Here is a 19,310-nt window from a genome sequence, read left to right as displayed (position 1 = left end):
TCATTTGTGCAGACAGTCCACCAGCCATCTGTTTTTCTCTCACCTGTGTACTTCCTGATAGGATGTCTAATATATTAGAAGAATAAACCAGCAGCATAGGCAACAAAGCAAGCTTTTTTTATGTGCCCAATTCTCGAACACCAAGTTCCAGACAGTCACATGCAACCTCTTCATTCAGCCTAATGCTTCACATGGACACAATCATGATTTATTAATGCACACAGTCAAGAGTAAATAACATAGTCAAAAGAAACAGGATGAAATACTTCCAACAAAAGGGGCAAATAGCACACAAACAGATGTGAAAGAAATCCTTTGCAGCTCCTCTCCGATGGAGGGTTTGAGTTGTGGTAGACTTTTGTGGTTTTATTTTTCAATGTATCTTATATGGTTTATGTAAAAACAACTACAATTCAAAAATGTAAGAAAAAAAGCAAGAAGGAAAGAAAGAAAGAATGAGAGAAAAAGAGAGAAAAACTATGCTGTTATGAAGTCTGAGAGTAGACACATTACAAAGTGACATAATGAAGTTGAAAAACTATCGGTTCTTAAAAGGTTTGCAAGTTGAACAAACTGCAAACTGGCACAAGCACCAGCTCAGAACTAGAACTACGTAGGTCCTTCTTGGTAGAAAGGGGGTAATAGTGGAGCATTTAGCAGGTAAACAGTCAGATACAGTATTTCGCTCAGGATGTGGTGGATCCTAAAAGGAAAAGAGTGAATATTGAATATCCATTCAGCAGATGGCCAGAAACATTACAACTGAATTCTAACATTGCTCTGCTGGATATTTTAATATGACGAAATATCAATTGTGAGTTCAAAGCTTTCTAACCGATGCCTGCAATCGAGCAAACAAAATGTTAGTTATTGCTGGTTGAGTAACTTTATCACTGATACAAGCATTAGAACAAATGTTGGCTTGAATACCAATAAGTAGGTTTTGTATTCAAGACCAGACCTGTATAATAGGATATCTTGACACTCAGATCTTACATATGTAACACTGTTGAAATTGGCAAACTGTCAATCAAATCCCCTGAGCCAACCCCCATTCCCCAGGTGAACCAAATAAGCTAATTAAGCATTCAGGCAGCAGGACACAGTTAAAACCCCAGTCAATCAGAACTTTTGGAAGAGAAGCACAACACAGGAGAGACACAACCAAACTTACCAACCCTGGAAACAAAACGTACTTACCTGGACTGTGACTGAAAACATGGGGGAGCTGATCTGCTGCTGAGGAGGACGCTTCCAACACTGAACACTGGTCAGGCCCTATTGCCGGAGCGAGATGATGGCGAGCTAAAGGAGAAGAACAAACTCGAGTCCAATTCCCTAAAAAGGCAGGCTTCAAGCTGGCTGCCTGGAGTGTGGTAGGATTTTCCCTGCCCAAACAAACACTGACTTCCTTGAACATTCTGCACCCACAAACACATCTAACCTGCAGTGAATGAAGTGTGTGGGATGCATTGTTTTATGTTTAGTCTAATCAATGTTTGAGTAGAACTGGGAACTGTGGATCTAAATGTATGGAGTAAAGTGTGCCCATACCAAGTGTGAACATCTAAGATAATTGAATTGAAGAATTGAATTGAAGGCCTCATTTTTATTTATGTTTGTTTATATTTCCTTGATTGAGTCAAGTGATTATTCTTTGTTTATTTGAAATACAAAACCGGTTACCAAATATCTGTGTCGTGTCTTTAATCCTCCACCAGCTCCACGAGACAAACCTACCTATTAGCCCAGTACTCTGTTACAGTTTGATTTTTTCGATAACATATAATTTACAAACATATCTCAGTTAAAGTAAAATTGTGTACCCTAGGGTTACACATACATTTTCAAAACAACATGAAACAAGTACTGGAGCTCAAAAAAGGTATAATCATAAATTGCATGAGGAACTAATTGAAGCTTTTGTATCTAACAAATTCAAAGATTTTCAAGTCTTTAAAATGTGCTCCTAAAAGACTATAACGTATAGAATTAGACACTAGAATTGGAACTAGATGTTAATATGGGTACAGGAACTAGCCTTCCCATACAAACATATTTTACCACCAACCTTACTGACGGCATAACATTTTTTTTCTGCCATCTTGCAAAGCCAACAAATAACCCTGACAGCAAGCACTGTGAAATGGTAGACGGGTGGTCTGTAGGTCATTAAAAGGTGATCACCGCTGTGTAGTTCAAACTGATCACGACAGCTATGCATAGCAATGAGCGTCTGTGTGCGATTAAAATCATCAGAGCAAGAGGGTCCTGTCCTAGAGGAGGGAGAAGTCAAACAGCTGTCAGGGGAGCCAATTATGAGTGTGTTTCATCTCTAGCATAACCACAGTGCATGCTCCAACGTTGTGTATTCCCCTCCAAACCTTTTCACGTCCGCACTCCAGTTAAGACGTCTCGCCCGCAGCGTTTGTGAATATTTGAAAGAATTGCCGGAGGACGAGAACGAGGCTGGCATTTCTCCTTTACGACAAGTGGCCAGGTGTCCTGGTGGAAAAGAGTCTCTGCCTAGAAACATGACATAAGTCAAGCAGACACACACACACAAAGCCCTCTGTGCCTTTGTCGCTGCTGAACTCTCCTACAGGTTCTCACAAAAAGTTGGAGAATTAACTCAAAATACAAATCCAGAATAGAAAAATGGTGCAAGTGTTCAAAAAAACATGTTTATATAGGCCTAAAGAAGTAAACAACAAAAGAGTTAATGTAAAACTTTCAAAAGAAGATTTTGCTGTCACTTACTGTGTGAACCCCAGGCGAGGAAGACAAGCGACCACTTTGTGGAATCTAATAGGAATCCAAATAAAGAATCAAGATGCATTTGATACACTTGGTCACGTCTTAAACAATTACAACTGAACATGCGGTGGAATTTACCTGCACACTATAAAGACACCTCCCACACACCAGATGAAGTACCTGCAAACAAGGAGAGTTAATGAGGAACATAGGAACCTCTGACATCTACAGACAATGAGCTGTATTATTGCACTAGCCTCATTAAAAATGACTGAGACGCAAAGCACCAGCTGTCAGCCTCGGCCTCAGCAAAGGCATTCTGCAACACTATCGAGTACACACTACTAATTTGGCCAAGCCAAAGTCCCTACATCAACCCTGTTACAGCACACCAGGGATTAAAATCACTTACTGTACAGTTACAATTAACAGTGTCCTGTTTACCTTTTATGCACCATAAGCCGCTGGGTACGCCGTGCATAGTCACAGAAACTTTTTAAAGCAGCATACGCAAAATAAAGTACAGCAACAACCACATCCATCAACCGCTCATATCAGAGGTGAGCCGACTTTTCTGAAACTAAATCCACTACTGACGTCCTACGACATGAAAAAAATGAATTTAAGGAAGATAAAAAGTACAGAGGTGTGGATTCACGCTTTCAAACCATTTACTTATTTGATGTGGCAATTACATAATTGATCTAAGCCACGCCGACTATTTCCTGGGGCTACAGTATATCCTATGGAAGAAGCCACTCCCGCTATTTGAATATGATGTAAAAAATGTAATATATTTGTATGTTTTTTCTTTACAGTATTGCTCAAGTTAAGCTGCAACACACTCATTTACCAATGCTTTACCTGAGCACACCTTTCCAATTGAATTCATTTCATTTTACAACCTTTGGGAAATACAATGGCATACAACAAAGCACTACAAAAGGTGTCCAGCACCTGTCATATTGATGGCAATATAATTTTTTCACTTTATATCTGTCCCCAAAAGTGACCATTTCTTTTTCTTGGAAAAGATGAAGACAAAAAAGCCAACCCTGAAGTATTTCAAAGGAGTTGGTATCAAAACATTTTTAGTTTTAAATTGTGTAACTTCTCGTTTGGTCAAACATACCGTAGTTCCTAGAGTAAACCAGCCAGCATATGGTCAATCCCATGTTGGCCACTGGAGACAACAAGGAAAATAGGACCATATAAGACGTGTAATGTAAGCTGTGCAGCAGATCAGTATTAGTACTTTAAACAGATTAAACTCACAATTAGAAAATCCAAAGCTTTAAGGAGATAATGCCATGACATTTCCTAGCTTGAGGTTGGCAATGATTGCAGCGGAAGTAAGCAGTTGGCAGCAGCTCAACAGAGGAAATATAATTAGGATCTGAAGAGCAGCAAATCAAGCTGTGGCATTCAAATCTTTGATTTGGGTATAAATATTTGCCCCCCATTGCTCAGCTGTATATTAAGTGTTTGGACAAAATGTAATGTATGCATGACAAATGCCATGCTGGCAATGCCATGAGGTCAATATGACAGGCAATAATAATAATAATCTGAAGCTACTTAACATAATTATCTTCTATTAAAATTGCATTGATCCAATGAGAATGTGTGAAGCTGTAGAGCGTCAGCAGCAATATTAACAGCATCATTAAGAAATGACTCATGAGTAGATCAACAGAGTAAAAAATAAATCAAAGGTAAGAGGAGAACTGATGGATTAAATATATCACCATTTTTTTAAAGGGTCCACTAGATATTAATTCCAGCCAGTGGTTTTGGTCACATCCTTCCTGCCATGGACGGACTGATTAGTTACTAGACTGATCAATTGGTTGTACTCTTATGTTGTCGTTAATCTTAAGAATGGTGTTTTTTAAATTATCTAATTAACTGTATTTTCGCTGACTCTTTATTCATCTTCATGTCTGTGTGTTATGTTTGGTTGAGGTCCATTAAACTATTCTGCTTGAGTTTCATTATTGTCAGACCTTTGTGGTGCACGCCTCATCTCTGCTATGACTTGAGGCTACATTTGTTTCTGTCATATCGCTATGTTCATGTCATATCTTGTAAACCATAATTAGCAGCAGCCGAGTGGAAACATCTACCTCCTACTATGCAGACATGTCAAAACATTTTTGGCAGAATGGTTGCAGATGAACCGTCGCTGGCAGTTTCATCAAAATAGAATCCAATATTTACACTCAAAAAGTCGATTAAGCTGATATAGGAGCTATAAATTGTTTGCTTTTATCTGGTTTAACTTGCGAACCGCTACAAATACATAACACAACAAAAGTAGTTAATTTAGGCTGCTTATGTGGTGTGACTATAGTGTTTAAAGATAGACATTTTATTGAAAGAACACTTTCTGCAGAACTTGTAACTGTTAGCAGGTGGATGTCTGACAACAAGTTATCACTTCACATGGGGAAAACTGAGTCCATATTGCTTGGATCAAAAATTAAACTGAAAAAAGCCTTGGATTTTAAGGTTTTAGCTGGAGATTCTGAGATTCAGTTATCTTGGCTGGGTTTTAGATTGTAACTTATCTGGTGTAGGTCAGGCTCAAAAGGCAATCACCAAAATAAATCATAGAATCCGTTTTTTGGCCAGAATTTCAAGGTTTCTGGATCAAAGAACAATGTTAATTTTAGCAGGAGCTTTAATTCAGCCTTACTATGATTATGCGTGTGGCTCATGGTACAGTGGCGTCACGGTGCATTTGAAACATAGGCTTCAGACCTCGCAAAATAAGTTGGTTAGGCTTATTTTTGACCTCCCCATGAGAACTCATCTTGAATCTTCCCACTTTGAGAGGTTGGGTTGGTTGAAAGTAGATGATCGTGTATCTCAGATGCAACTGTGTATGGTACATAGGATTGTAAATGGGGATGTTCCCAAATATTTTAGAAACTATTTTAATCGAGTAAGTGAAGTTCACAGGCATTCCACTAGGGTTAGCTCTACTGATGTTGTACCCCCGAGAGTGAAGACTAACATGGGAGAGGATTCCTTTTTTTACTCAAATTTGGAATAGGTTACCGGGAACACTCAAGGTAGACAGGAATTTAGGCAGTTGTTATGTATGTGTTTTTTATGTTTTGTGTATAGGGACCACAATGGAAATAAGCCTTTGGGCTTTTTTGTGTTTTTATCCCTGGCTTTTTATGTATTTTAATTGTGACAGAGTGCTGTCCTTGTTTTTATATATGATATGGTCAAAATTAAATCAATCAAGCAATTCCCAACAAAATGAGGAAGCCAATGTAGGCTTGCGAGTTGATCACATCCAAGTCTTCCCAAGTACACATGCCTCCCCTCTAAAATTATCATCTCAAGTACAACATTTATATGTTGATGGTGGCGCTAGAGAACAGGTCAACTCACTGATATGTTTCATTATCAAGGGGTTATGTATGAATTCAACAAATAAACACAAAAACTTGGTCAACAATTTTCTGTAAATAATTTTCTGGAGGCAAATATGGGTCAGACTGACCCCAAGGGTGAATGTGTTAGCAATATTTGAGGATAACAGGAGGGTTAAAAAAAATATGCAATTTTTTTTTACTAAATGTATATGTTATTAAGTGCTGCAGTGATAAAACTCAAGTAGTCTTAGTTTGAATATTTGAGATACAGCTTCAATTAAGAGCTGGGGAAAAAATATTGATGTGATTCAGACAGGGTAGAACAAGAAGAACATTTCTACCTCAAAGCTACTTAATAAAGGGAAAATTAAAAGGAAAAAATAATGTGAAGGTTTTAAACACCCCGCTGTTAAGAGTTCATAGTAAAACATTTGCATAATTGAAGATTACCAATTTTAAATTTTGTACAAGTGTCATACATGAATGGGCCCTTTCCTCGACATTGTCCATTAAGTTACTAAACCTCTGTTCTCTGATTGGTAACTTGCAGCACTGCAGCAACTTATACTTGACAGCTCTAATAAAAGAGATCGGCTTCCTTTCAAGAGAAAACCTTTTGCTCTCCATCTCCCTCTTTTCCAAGTTAATGACAGTGTCACACTACTTCTTGTGCTTGGCAGGCTGTTATCCACCCATCTCTCTGAAACACGTAACCTCATTAGTAAGTGGACCGTATGTAAGGTGTACAGAGGCTGCATGGTTTGAAATGAATAGAGGTGAGTAATGTTACTTTGTTTAATTTACTCAAAAGATAAAAGCCCCCATTTCAAGGTATTACCTGTCAAGGATAACCATGGAGTCAAGTCAGAAGTCTACCTCACCCATTTCACATCTCATGTTTTGTCAAACTTTATTGTGCATATGTAAAACTAGGGGTGTTGCGTCTTTGTTGGAGTTATAGAATAAAGGGATAGAAATGGTAATAATTACAGAAGCACATTTGTTTCACAATCATACTTTATTTCCACAGAAATAAAAACCAGTAGATGCATGGTGAAAACATGGAAAACAAACTGTAAATGAGGTTTTCTCCTTCATTGTGAACTGAGATCAGCAGCTTTATGTTTGCGTGTGTGAGAGACCGTCGCTTAGGGTTTATGATCAACATCAATAAATAGCACTAACATTGAAAATAGTACCACCCACACAGGGACCTGTTTTTTTTTGTCTGTGGCCTCTCACTGATGACACCATATTATGGTCCGGTGTTTTAACATGTGTGCCCTTGACCTTCAATGGAGCATTTAAGGTAAACGTGGTTATTGGTATAAACATGCAAGCAATGTGTGGTGGAACATAGCAAGAAGAATCCCGAAATAAAGGAACTGAAAATTATCACACAAAAAAAAACCTTAAGATTTTTGGTTCAAACTTCAATTGCCTTCTCACATGGCTTCCCAGAAAAAAAGTGATTGTACAAACAGAGACACACCTGGAGAGAGAAGACAGACTAAGATAAATCAACAATGATGCTACCGAAACAGCTTCTAAATCCAGTTTAATGTTCGTTCAGCATCAACAACTAACATCATTTAAAGTGCTTCAGATTTGCATTTTTCAAAAGCTTCATTTGCTCATTTTTCATTTGCATAAAAGGTCGCTAAGAATATAGTGTAGCCTCCCTCATCCTTTAGCTTCACACACTATTGCACAGTACACCGGAGACAGTGCTTAACAACCCAAAGCGGCTGATATTGGAGATTATGTAGCGATAAATAATGTGACCTTGCATATTACGGGAAGTAAATGTAAACAGCTGCCCCCCCGGTGCTCTGTCTGCCAACACTTCTGTGTGGAAATTCCGCGATGACGAAGACGACAACTGTAACACTGCAGTGTGGGTTGGAAAATGCTATGAAGGTATGTAGTAGTGGAATGTAGGCTACCATTTTATGTTGGCTGCTTTGCTTTGGACAACAAATATTCAGAAGGTCAAGTCAAGTAATAGGGGTATACTGTAGTTACTCCAAAAAAATAGACAGACATATTTGCAGTTTCGGTATTTCACGTTAAAGTCTTCAGCAGCAGCAGGTAGAGGCCAGGATACAAATTCTAAACAACTGCCTTAAACCTGGATCATGTGATTTATCGCTCGTTGCTAACTTTGTCAAGCGGTGTAGCTCATCGTTTCACTGCTGAGTGACAGAGCTGATGGGAACTGCAGAATTAGGTGAAACATATCATTGGAATAGCTTTGAAGTTAAACCGAAAGTATAGAAATTGCAAATATACCTGTTTTTTTATTGTTTGCAGTAACACTACATGTTCTTATTATCAGTGGATTTCAAGTCGAGTGATTTGTCTCAGGTATTGTGCATTTCCTTTTGTATTGCGAGAAAAACAGAAATGTATACTAGGTGCCAAAATGCTTTCCTGTGCCATCCAGAGTAATAATAATATCGAGCGACCTGGCGCCTTCGGAAACTTTTTCATTTCTGTTGTGCAATGCAGCTTAATCATTTCTTTTGTTTGTCTCCTTGCAAAATAAAGTGAATCAAGATCCTGCATTAGAATTGATCCAAGCCGCTGCAGCCCAGTTGTGGGTTTCCATTTTTTATTCTCCTTAGCATTGCTAGTAAGACAGATTGGCTTGCCTGCTAAACTGAGCAGGGACATTGATTTGGAGATAGGGAATACAGCACACCGAGAGAAGGATGGTACTGCCCTGCTTTGCCTGGCACACGTTTGCCTTTGGCCTGTGGACACACATCTCTTTCTCCATCTAACACACACACCCACACACACACACTCACTCCAAGAGAGTAACACTGGCAGCCAGAGGTGTCTGGAGACGCACAAAGACACACACAGACACACAAACACAAACAGCGGGCAACATTGATTTCCTGTTTGGCATTGCTAAGCAGTGAGTGACACAGCTGAGGGGATTTGGGCTATTCTCTGAACCAGCGTTCACACAAACAAACATGCTATGTACTCTGTCTACCTCTCCTCCCTTACACACACCTCCTGTGCTAGGAAACAGCTTCTCCTGATTGTGGCGCCTTTGCTATTTAGACTCTATACATCTCTTTTTACTCGCTCCTTCCTCTGTCTTATTGTATCTCCCTGTGCAGCTCTCTCATCCTCTGTCTCTGTTTCCATTTTCTATTAAAATAAATGGGGTTTTCTTGGCTTCGCACGGCGGTGTTGACTGCTTGGCTGCTTAGGCACAATGTCGAACCGTCCAACAGGTAAACACATTTTATCAGCCACATGGATCCATGCTCTCGCACGCACACACACACACACACACACACACAAACACGCTTCAATTTTTCCAGGGTAATCTAGAGATGGCTATGTTTTTTGGCTACAGAAGACGGATGGATCAATGTGTACATAGAGAGGCTTATTTTGTGTGAGCTACCAAAAAACTACTGAAACGCAAGTCCATGTACTTTGTTGTCGAATATAAGCACATGCACATGAAGGTGCACTTGTGTGGCTACACGGAGAGGGAAAACTGATGTTTGTGTTCCCTCTGAGTTTCATGTCTCTTTAACTTTGGTCAGAGTGTCTCTTTAAGTTTTGTCAGAGTTGCTGTGTATGTGTGACCGTCCATGTATAGCTTGTGTGTCCGGATGTGTATGCGTGTGATGAGATGTGTGTGTGTCTCACTCGGTCCATGTACGGTGCATTATTGGACGCAGTAGACCGGACAGTGCCAGAGGCGTACACCAAGTGGTCACGCGGCGTGACAGAGAAGGGAGCAGAGTTGCTGTCAAGTCTTTTTTTTTTTTTTTTTTTTTTTTTTTTTTTACACACTGCTGCTCTCCATTCGGGGACATTTCGTGAACGTTTGACTGCAAAAGGCTCAGCAAAGGAGCGATAAACACAATTCTCCCAAACTCCCACAGAAACACCACTAAAGCCCCGAAGGCTCCCTACCTGAAAATACTGCGCTAATACCTTTGATGTTCCCAAAGCGATGTGCAAGAGAGCGTGAGGAGGAGAGAGTGGGCAACTCATACGCTCAATCACATACATTCTCTCTCGCTATCTCACACACACACACACACACACCAGGAAGCGGGTTCACACGTCCCTGTGAGCTGATGTTTCCATCTGAGTTATTGACGGCAAGAGCACAAGAAAATCCGAGGGACTTTACTTTGAAAATGTTTTGTAGAAAGTTTTCATGTTTAACATTTTGTTTTATTTTACAGCAGAAATGATAAGACTAAGATATTAAGTTAGGTTTGTAACATGCTGTCTCCTTTCTCTCATCATACTTCTATAATTCTTCATTCCACATCTTGAACCCAGCAAAGTATTCTCTTCTATAAACCTATTCTTTATTGTTGCACTTGCATTTACACAGAAGGTCTTCCCTCTTAACCCCCCCCCCCCCCCGCGCCCCCCCACGCCCAGCAATACCCTTATTTTATGATACGATTAATTTATTTTCCGATTCCTGTTTTAACCACCATCTTCCCTTGGGCTTTCTATTACACTGCCAAGGTTACATTCATGTAACCTCCATGTTTGAAACTGAACCTGTGTGTCAGAGGTCACAGCTGTGCAGGAAAAAGTGATTTGTGCTGTGCTATATTTCAAAAACAAATCCGTCAGGCTGGAGTTGTAGACTCATTTAGAAAACAGCACAACAGTCACAATACCAATGCTGCCCATGAATGGTCCATATGTGTTAATGAAATCAATCCCACTGTTATTATGGCTGGGGAAAGAAGGGGGTTAAAATAAATGGGAAAGTGACACCAGTTTGGAAGTTTTCGACAGGTTTGGGTTTAAGCTCCTCAGGGAATCTTTGGCTTTGGGAGACATGAGCGACTCAGAGGGATCAGGATCTTGCCTAACCCGGGGTCTTTGAACGCCCCCTGGTCCGGCTCCTGCAGGCTGGACTTGGTTCCTTGTGGATTGAGCCAAGGCTCAGAGGAGCGGCGAGGCTGGAGCAGTGAGGTGCGACACACACTCTGCGGTCCAGCGTTAAAGCAGGGAAGGCCTCTAGACGGAGGGGGAAGCTGCTTGGTCCGGTTTGCAAGAAGCCCCAAGGTACACCCCGCTTTCAGGGAAGCGAAGCCTCCGCCTCCGGGCTTGAGCGCGGGGAGAGACACACGCTTGTGAAGCCGAGGAGGCTGCAGCATACGAGGGCTACACTGTCCGGCAGTTCTGGGAGGGACAGAGTTCTGCAGTAGTATGGCAGCGGGGGCTCTCCACTCCTGCTGTGTTGCAAACTGAGCTGCTGCTGCGGAGGCGGCCGCACCGTCTCTGGCAGTACCCCCCTGCTGTGGAGCCCCAGACTCTGGGCGGTGCAGGTGGATGCTGAGGAGATGACTCAGCTCCATGGGGTGTACTGCTGGCCCGGACACGTCTGCCATTAGGTCTCCAAGAGGAGGCTCAGACAATATGTGGGTTCCTTCCTCCGATCTACTCCGTGCGAGGTCACTGCGGCCCTCGGTGGGGGGAGTTTTTACTAGTCTTCCCTGGTGGAGGTGCTCGCTGAGGCAGGGGTTGGAAGGCTGTAGTATTTGAGGCTGTAGAGAAGAAGAACAAAGAGAAGAAAAAGAAAGATATATCAATAAGATTTTCAAGTGAACATAAATCATTAAAGTATAAAAGTCATTGAACAGTCAGTGTATAATGGGGAAGGACTCTGTGTTGGTTTTATCATGATCCAGAAATGGCTGGTTATATAACCGTCTCACTTCTCCAGTGTCTTTGATCTTGGTGGAATCCAGCCTTTCGGAATATTTTGCAAAGGAAATTTAGAATCAAAAGGCCAACTGAAAATTCTGCCTCTCTTTGACTTGTTTATCTGAACGTTCTTACCCCAGCTTGTTTCCACCGCCAGTCCCCTGAACTATTTTGGGGATATGAGGCTAGGAGGATAGGAGGCAAAGTCACAGAGGAAGCCCTGATTCAGCACTTTAAAACTAGGAGAGGAGAATAACCTTGCCATGTGAGTGCCTGGAGTCTACTGAAGTCTTTGAATCATATTGTGATCGCTGCTGGGGAGGGGCTTCAAAACATTCAAACTGAGCGCTGCGATGGCCGCTGCCAGCGTAAGAACGTGCTGAGCCTTTAACCACATGAGGTTTAGACCAACCATGGTGTTGTCCTCCACCAGAGGCCACACTGGCTAGGAACAACAAAAAAAGTCATGAACACCTGTGCAGCCCTGCAACAATTGCTGTTTTATGAAGCTCATTATGTTGAATATTTGTTGTGTTACAGAGCTGCTTATTATCCATGAGCCAAAAGAACAAACAATGGCTTCAAAAGAATTCAACAAACACTCCTTTGTCACAGACTCTCTAACAAAAACTCCAGTACAGTATTACTTAACAAAGTTAGCATTCATTTCATCATTGTATCGAATTGTTTTAGCTTGTACAAGCGTTCATGATATATCTGTCCAATCCTTCCACATGCTTTAATCGCTTATATTGGACACACGAAGAGACTATTTGAAAACTTGAATATTGTGTGAACTGGCATTTAACTGCCAACCCTCATCCACACTCGAATTTGGGGAAGGAGACTTCAGTCCAAACAGAAATGGATTTGATCGGCCTACATTATGTCAAATGTAGCCGAATCTTGAATCTTGATGTATTTTCTTGGTTTTTACTATCTCTTAAATGCAATTTCTAATGTCTAATCTTGATGTATTTTACACCCCTGTAAAGCACTTTGAATGGCCTTGTTTCTGAATTGTGCTATATAAAAAAACTTGACTTGCCCTGCCTATCTTGATTGAAGAATTCAACAGGATTATTAAAAGTAACATAATATATATGCCCGAGTAATGTTAAGTGCCATCAAATACCATTGAACTTTGTTTACCGCTACTGTTCTGGACCGCCCTTCCAGATTAGCAGCGGAATACAAGAGTATTTATCAGTCCATATACAACCACCAACCAGAGCCACGTTGCTGAGGAGTAAAACAGCAATATAGTACTAGATATGAATATCGGGAAAAAGGATAGGTGAGTACATTTTCTGAACAGCGTATGACCTCATCATCTCTCAAAATCGTTTATATTCTCTTATGTTGTATCAGGTTAGCCTACTTTTTACCATCAGAAATCTTTTTTTTTCATCAATGCCCTTGGAGCAGGAAATGGTTTCAGAGGATATGAATGTGTAGCGGTGCAGGTCAAGCTTTGTCTTTCTCCCATTAGTCATTTGTGTTGTGAGTGGGAGTAAATGTCCGAGGCCACAGCTCCATCTCCTGGTCCCCTGCCACACTACTCAATTACCAAACCCCCCCCCCCCCTCCTCTCAGTGTCAATTTGTTTTTTCAAGCAAGAAAATACTGTTTTGTCATTTAAATGAAAGAAAGCTGTTGTTCTTCCTTCCTTTGGCTCTGAATAGTCTGCCGCTTCAAATCATTAGCATACCATTAAGTCTTCTTGAAGGTTAGGCATAGAAGAATGAATTCCTATCATGATTCAGTCTCAGAGAGAGCACTCCCTACTGACTCAAACTTAATTGTATTCCAATCCTCAAAATACAGGTGTCACCACAGTAAATTGACTGAATAGATTATCTAAAAGTTTGAAAGTGACGTTGTTACTACAATCTTATTTTCAACAACAAAGCAAAACACACTGAAACATTCTCAACACAGGCCTTAGGTACTATTTTTAAATGTTTGACATTTCGGTCAATGATAAAAAATGAACAACTGAAATGTCAATTGTGATAAGGATACTGGTAATAGAGATGTATTTGCACATCTGCATTGCGTGCATATATTTATAGCTGGAAGACGCCTCTCTCAGTGATAATGGCATAGTAGAGTATAGTAGTACAGTATAGTCACATTCAGTACTTATTTGCATCTACAGCTGGCTGCTACAGATACTAATAATTAGAAGCAATTTTGAGCCCGATTGCCGGAAGTAAATATCTCAGCTCACTAATGATAGCTGTCACAGAATCACCAGTCCAACCGAGTCACTCTCTCCCTCTCTCTTAAATCCGACTGTGATTAGAAAGGCAACATGAATTTGAACAAGGATGTCAGAATCCCCATTATGTGTGTCAGAGGACAACATGATTGCAGCGCATCAAGAATATAAGTGTGGCAATATGGATGGCGGCATTCCATTTGAAGGCTAGATGAGATTTCACGGTATCGTTTGATAAGGATGGTTGTGAAAAGGGTGATTTGTGATTGAATTTAGTCGGTTGGAAATAGCGCGAGAAGAGTGGATGTGTGATTATGTAGGTCTGTCTTCTGCTTGCCAGCCTTAACCACTTCTGATGAGGGGAGTTCGACTGAAGGCGATTGCTCAGGACAGCGGTAATATGAATTCACATCCAACACAAGGGTATGCTCAGACGTCCCTTATTCCTTTCAAAACACTTCACATCCGAAGCCTTCAAGCTGAGCAAGAATAATAATGAAGCAACCGTTCAATGAATAAAATATAGAAAGATAAATCCAGACAGAGAGATTAAACAATGCATGCATAACGATTTTGCTCCTATATAATAGTTGTCTAGGATGGAACAAAAGAAAAAGAAAAGTGAGGACAGTTAGAGAACAAAAAAAGCTAAAGTATTTTCAAAATCCAACCAAGAACAGGAAAAAACAACAACAAAAAAACAATATCACTGTGACCATTAAGAACAGGGGACCAAAGTTCCAAGATAAGAAACAGAAGATCAAAACTCCAAAACAACTTAAAATCGAACGCAAAACATGCACACGCAGATGTAGGAAGAGCATGCTTTTGCCGTGCCACCATGAAACCAAACCGCAGCCCAGCGTGCATAGGGTGGGCCGGGGCGTGTTAAAGAAAGGGTTACTGTACCAAGCTGTGTCATAGATGTAGTGCACTAGGTTCTCCACTCCTTGTCATTGGCATTATATGTGGGGAGGCAAAAAAGGTAGAAAAATCAGAGAACATGGGACATGGGTTTCAATTTCAGATTTTAGTACAGAGGAGTAGAGAGATGAGAAGAGGAGAAAACAAAGGGTTAATAGACCGGGATAGAGAGATTGGAGTGAGATGCAGAAGAAAGAGAAAGAGAGAAAAGGAAGGGGGGAACAGACATGTAGTTACACGGTCAAATATTTTGGTCAAGAGTTTGATTGATGAATACCCAGGCCATGCTTGCGAGGAAAGGTCACACATTAGCTCAACAAACAAACCAATTTAATGCAACAAAAAGAACCACTGCATTCTCTGCTCAGCAAATCCTGTGTGAAAAGTGCAATTTCTTATATGATTTCAGAGCCGGCAATTTCTATTCCATATTCTATAGACCTTTGTTACTGGCAAAAACCCTTTGCTGGTTTGTATTCAGACAGAGCTAACCGCTACTGTGCTTCTCATATTTAATGTAAATACTGTAAGACTGAACATTTGGTATGTTCCGAGTCATTACCTCTTTCCTCCTACTGTTTTTCTACCCCTGCACAGATTTTATTGTTGATACTCCCTATTCTTGCCTGATTAAACCGTTCTATTTACTGGTAGGAGTAAATGCACTTTGACTGATTCCCGATGCACATGTTTGTCAAAATAGTCTACAAACACAAAAGCACTTGATATTTAAATAACCAGAGTGAAGGGGGAAAAAATAAAAACAGCTGCGCCACATGTTTTTTTCACAATCCCTTTTGATACAAAGCCGAGCCCCAGTGGGGCAGATCAAAGGAACAATGCGTGGGTTTTTCTCTTTGCTACCGTCCTTATTTTTTGTATTCTCTCACATATGCGCATTGTCTGTAGTCTTTTACCTGTTGTTACCCCTATAGCTGCCTCACCTACTTGCAACCTCATCAGTAAAGCATATATTGCAAAAGCTTTGTTCTGGGACAGCCTTGTCATTGTTTCTCCAGCTCAGTTTCTTTCAATGATGTTGCGCAGTTTTAGTCTAAAGAAAGACAAATACATTATAATTTTTGATGGTATATTGACATTAAGTTTACCGCAATTTATGGTAGATAACATATAATACTTGAATACATTTCTACAAACAGATAGCTATCTGCAAGTTTCAGAAAGTCTAGAAAAGTAAGCAAGTTTCTGACTGAGCACAGGTAATAATGGGGAAACTGAAGCTTTAAATGGGCAGCATAGGAAAAGGACAACAGATAATAAATTGTTTATGGACCAGACACCAGACTGTGCTTGCAAAGAAAATAAAGAAAATGTTTCAGTACACGTAGTCCGCTATAGTCCTGTAATTGCACCTTGAAAAAAGGGGTGCTACTCACGCAGGTATTTCAGTAGTTACACGGTTTTAATTGGACAGGGAGTTCAACTTTTACAGGCTTTTTACCGACCCATGGATATGTGGTGTTATAGGGAAGATGCAAGGGGAGGCTGCAAAGGATGTTAGTGACTCACTTTGTCTGCGCTGGGGCATGCTGGTACGGGTCATGCCCTGGTGCTGTGCCTGCCACGGGGACAGCAAGGGGGTGGGCAGCACACCCTACGCAGAGAGAAACACAAAGGACAAAAGGCATGACATCCCAGCACACACACACACACACAGCAGCATGCCAGCGTGGCAAACTCAAGACTCACATCCATGAACACACCCCGTTAATGAATATGGATAGGCCGATTAACACGGCACTCCTAAACAAACGCAGGCAAACATGCACACTCACACTGATGCACTTGTATCAGTAGTCTTGTGCACCAAGTCAATGTTAAATCCATCATTCCTGGAGGTGTTTTGCAAAGCCCTTTAAATCAAAATGAATCTTTACTTTGAGTTTTGGTCATAAAAAAGACTAAATCAAACTCTTAACCCTTAATATATACACCAAATATCCCTTTTTATTTTTATGCCAGCACTATTCCCTACAATGTTCAATTCAGGGTGTCTTGTTAATTATTCTATACCCAATCGATTTTACCACACAAACAGGTGATCCACCACATTAAGGTATTGTTAGTAGGAACTTGTTGAGCTTTCATCCATGAAGTTTCCACACTATCTGCCAGGGGAATATTTTTTATCTCACGTTTTCTGACATATTACACAAAAAGCCTACAAAACATCCTCAAACTGGAGACATCCTACAGGCTTAATGTTGTTTCTCCCTGAACCGCAACAATTGTTTTACCTCTGAAGCTGTGTAATTGTTATATATTTAGTATGAATATAGTCAGATCCATTATCCACCGTCCCTTGAGCCTCGCCTATCCATTGCAGAAGAGCACTCCATCATAGGCAGAGCTAAAAAACAAGGTGACACTCGAAAGCTGATGTACAGTATATATTCCTGCCTGCTGCATATGCTGAAGATATTTGATATTATGAGTCGCTTTAATGCAGCCACCTTGGTTTACACACAGTAAGATGATTTGCATTTGGATGATAAATTCACTCTTACTGTATAATTAGTTACAGAAAGAGGTAAATCTATAGTTGGTAAAACACAGCATCTAACTAATGGACAATGTGACAGCTGGAGTACTTGTTAGAGGGGCTCATTGTGACTATATCAGCCCATTCCTTTACCACATCTGCTGTCTACATGCTCTGCTTTCTCATTTTGTCACATTCTGTCATGTTATCATTACTGCTTTTCAGTCTTTGTTGTTGTTTGTGGGGATGCAGATTATAAAGATTTTTTTTTTCATTTGGACAATTCAGTGGACGATAAAGTCTACCTTGAACTTAACCTTGACCATTTTGCAGTACCAGCATTCGTACCTATGCAAACAAACGTGAAAGCCAACAGACAGACTAAAACCTTATCAAATGCTTCTTTAAGTACTCTGAGGAGGACTCTGATATAGAGTAGAGAAACACCAGCAGGAAGAATAAATATATGTAGAGAAACATAGCAGACTAGAATCAGATGGTAGTAACTTCCCAGCAGGTCCAGCTCAAGTGATTTAAGTGCTCTGCTAGTGCCACTGCTGGAGAGGGCAGGAATACGTTTTCTAAAATCTGCTCTCAGTCTCGTCCGTCCTTGAACAAACAACAACTGTTCCAGCGGGAGGTCTCGGCAGAAGCCCCCTGTCGAGGCCTTATTTGCAGAAAAGAAAACTTAGGCGATGCGAACAGGAAGATATGTTGGAGGGCTCCCGACTATTCTGACTGGGTCTGGCAGCTTTATGAGACCTCGGCTGCAGCTTAGCCTGTCAATTCTTACAGCTCTCCATCGTTGTTAAGGCTCTCCAATGCAAGGCTGACATGAAGGGTTTCACACAGGCAGGGAGACAGAAAGTTGCGGGGGTAAAAAAAAGTGTTTCATATTTCATCAAAACTTATTTTCATTTTTTCATCCACAAGCAAAGAGACCCTGGTGGGTTCCATGCCTTGCGGTAGTACTTCTGGCTCCGGTTATTTCAAAATGACGCAACTGTACACAAATGGATCCTTTATTCGCTGGACTTACACAACTCCTTCTGGTGACAGCATAGTATAGTATAGGGGTGAACTATGGCCCTGGTGCTGGGGCGAGAACACAGAAGCATTACACCCACCTGGTAAAGCTCACAAAGTAGTGGGAAAGGGAGTACATTTATGTCTGCAGCACTCTCGGGGACAACAGGAGAGTTAGTTGCAAGACCTGAAGTGCATTGTGGAATTTGGCAAGAACAGGAAACATTTTCTACTTGTTGGGTATTTGCTTGTTATGGGCTCAACAACTTGACAATACGCTGCGAATATAAAAGAAGATGAAGGGAGCGAACAAAAATAAATTGTTCAAATAGAGTAGTTGTGTTTGAAATATAATGTTCAAAAGAAATAGTTACCCTATCAGTAAAATGGAATCTCTCAATTCTTTAAGCTACTTTCTCCCAAAAGCAGAAAGGTGAACCTTGGCAAAGTAGGACAAGAATAAAATATTCAAGTGAACATTGTTCCTTGTAATCGTACAACCTTTTCATCAAATAACAACAGCATTTAGAATAAACCTAAATCAACCTGTCTCTTTTTGAATCCCCTAATCCACTACACAGAGCTTCTCATGGCTGGCTACAGCTAATACCTCAGGTCTAAACACACAGTCTCATTTGACTGACTTTGGCAATTAAATCCTCACCTTTCCAAGATGGTTATTCTGTGTAGCGTGTATTAATGAGCGTGTACGTGTAATGAATTGTGTGCCTGTGTGTGTGTGTGTCTGTGTATGTGTCTGTGTCTG

The 19,310-nt window shown here is 40.7% G+C and overlaps 1 protein-coding gene across 2 annotated transcripts in view; it reads right to left on the bottom strand.

Annotated features, from left to right (window-relative positions):
* Positions 1–10,594: 10,594 nt before the first annotated feature.
* Positions 10,595–19,310, bottom strand: part of ccser2a (coiled-coil serine-rich protein 2a) — a 48,589-nt gene continuing 39,873 nt past the window's right edge. The window contains exons 10-11 of one of the 2 annotated variants that reach the window (XM_080037227.1): positions 16,546–16,630; positions 11,474–11,707 (exon numbers count right to left, since the gene is read on the bottom strand). In XM_080037227.1, the coding sequence (XP_079893353.1) occupies positions 11,616–11,707; positions 16,546–16,630 (177 nt within the window). In that variant the 3' untranslated portion in view covers positions 11,474–11,615. Of the gene's footprint in view, positions 11,708–16,545; positions 16,631–19,310 lie in introns of both variants that reach the window. The other variant, XM_080037226.1, reaches the window with a different exon arrangement.

This window comes from Ammodytes marinus (genome assembly GCF_949987685.1).
Source record: "Ammodytes marinus genome assembly, chromosome: 11".
Taxonomy (NCBI): domain Eukaryota; kingdom Metazoa; phylum Chordata; class Actinopteri; order Uranoscopiformes; family Ammodytidae; genus Ammodytes; species Ammodytes marinus.
The sequence above is the reverse complement of the archived record's forward strand: the minus strand, read 5'-3'. Positions and strand labels throughout refer to the sequence as shown.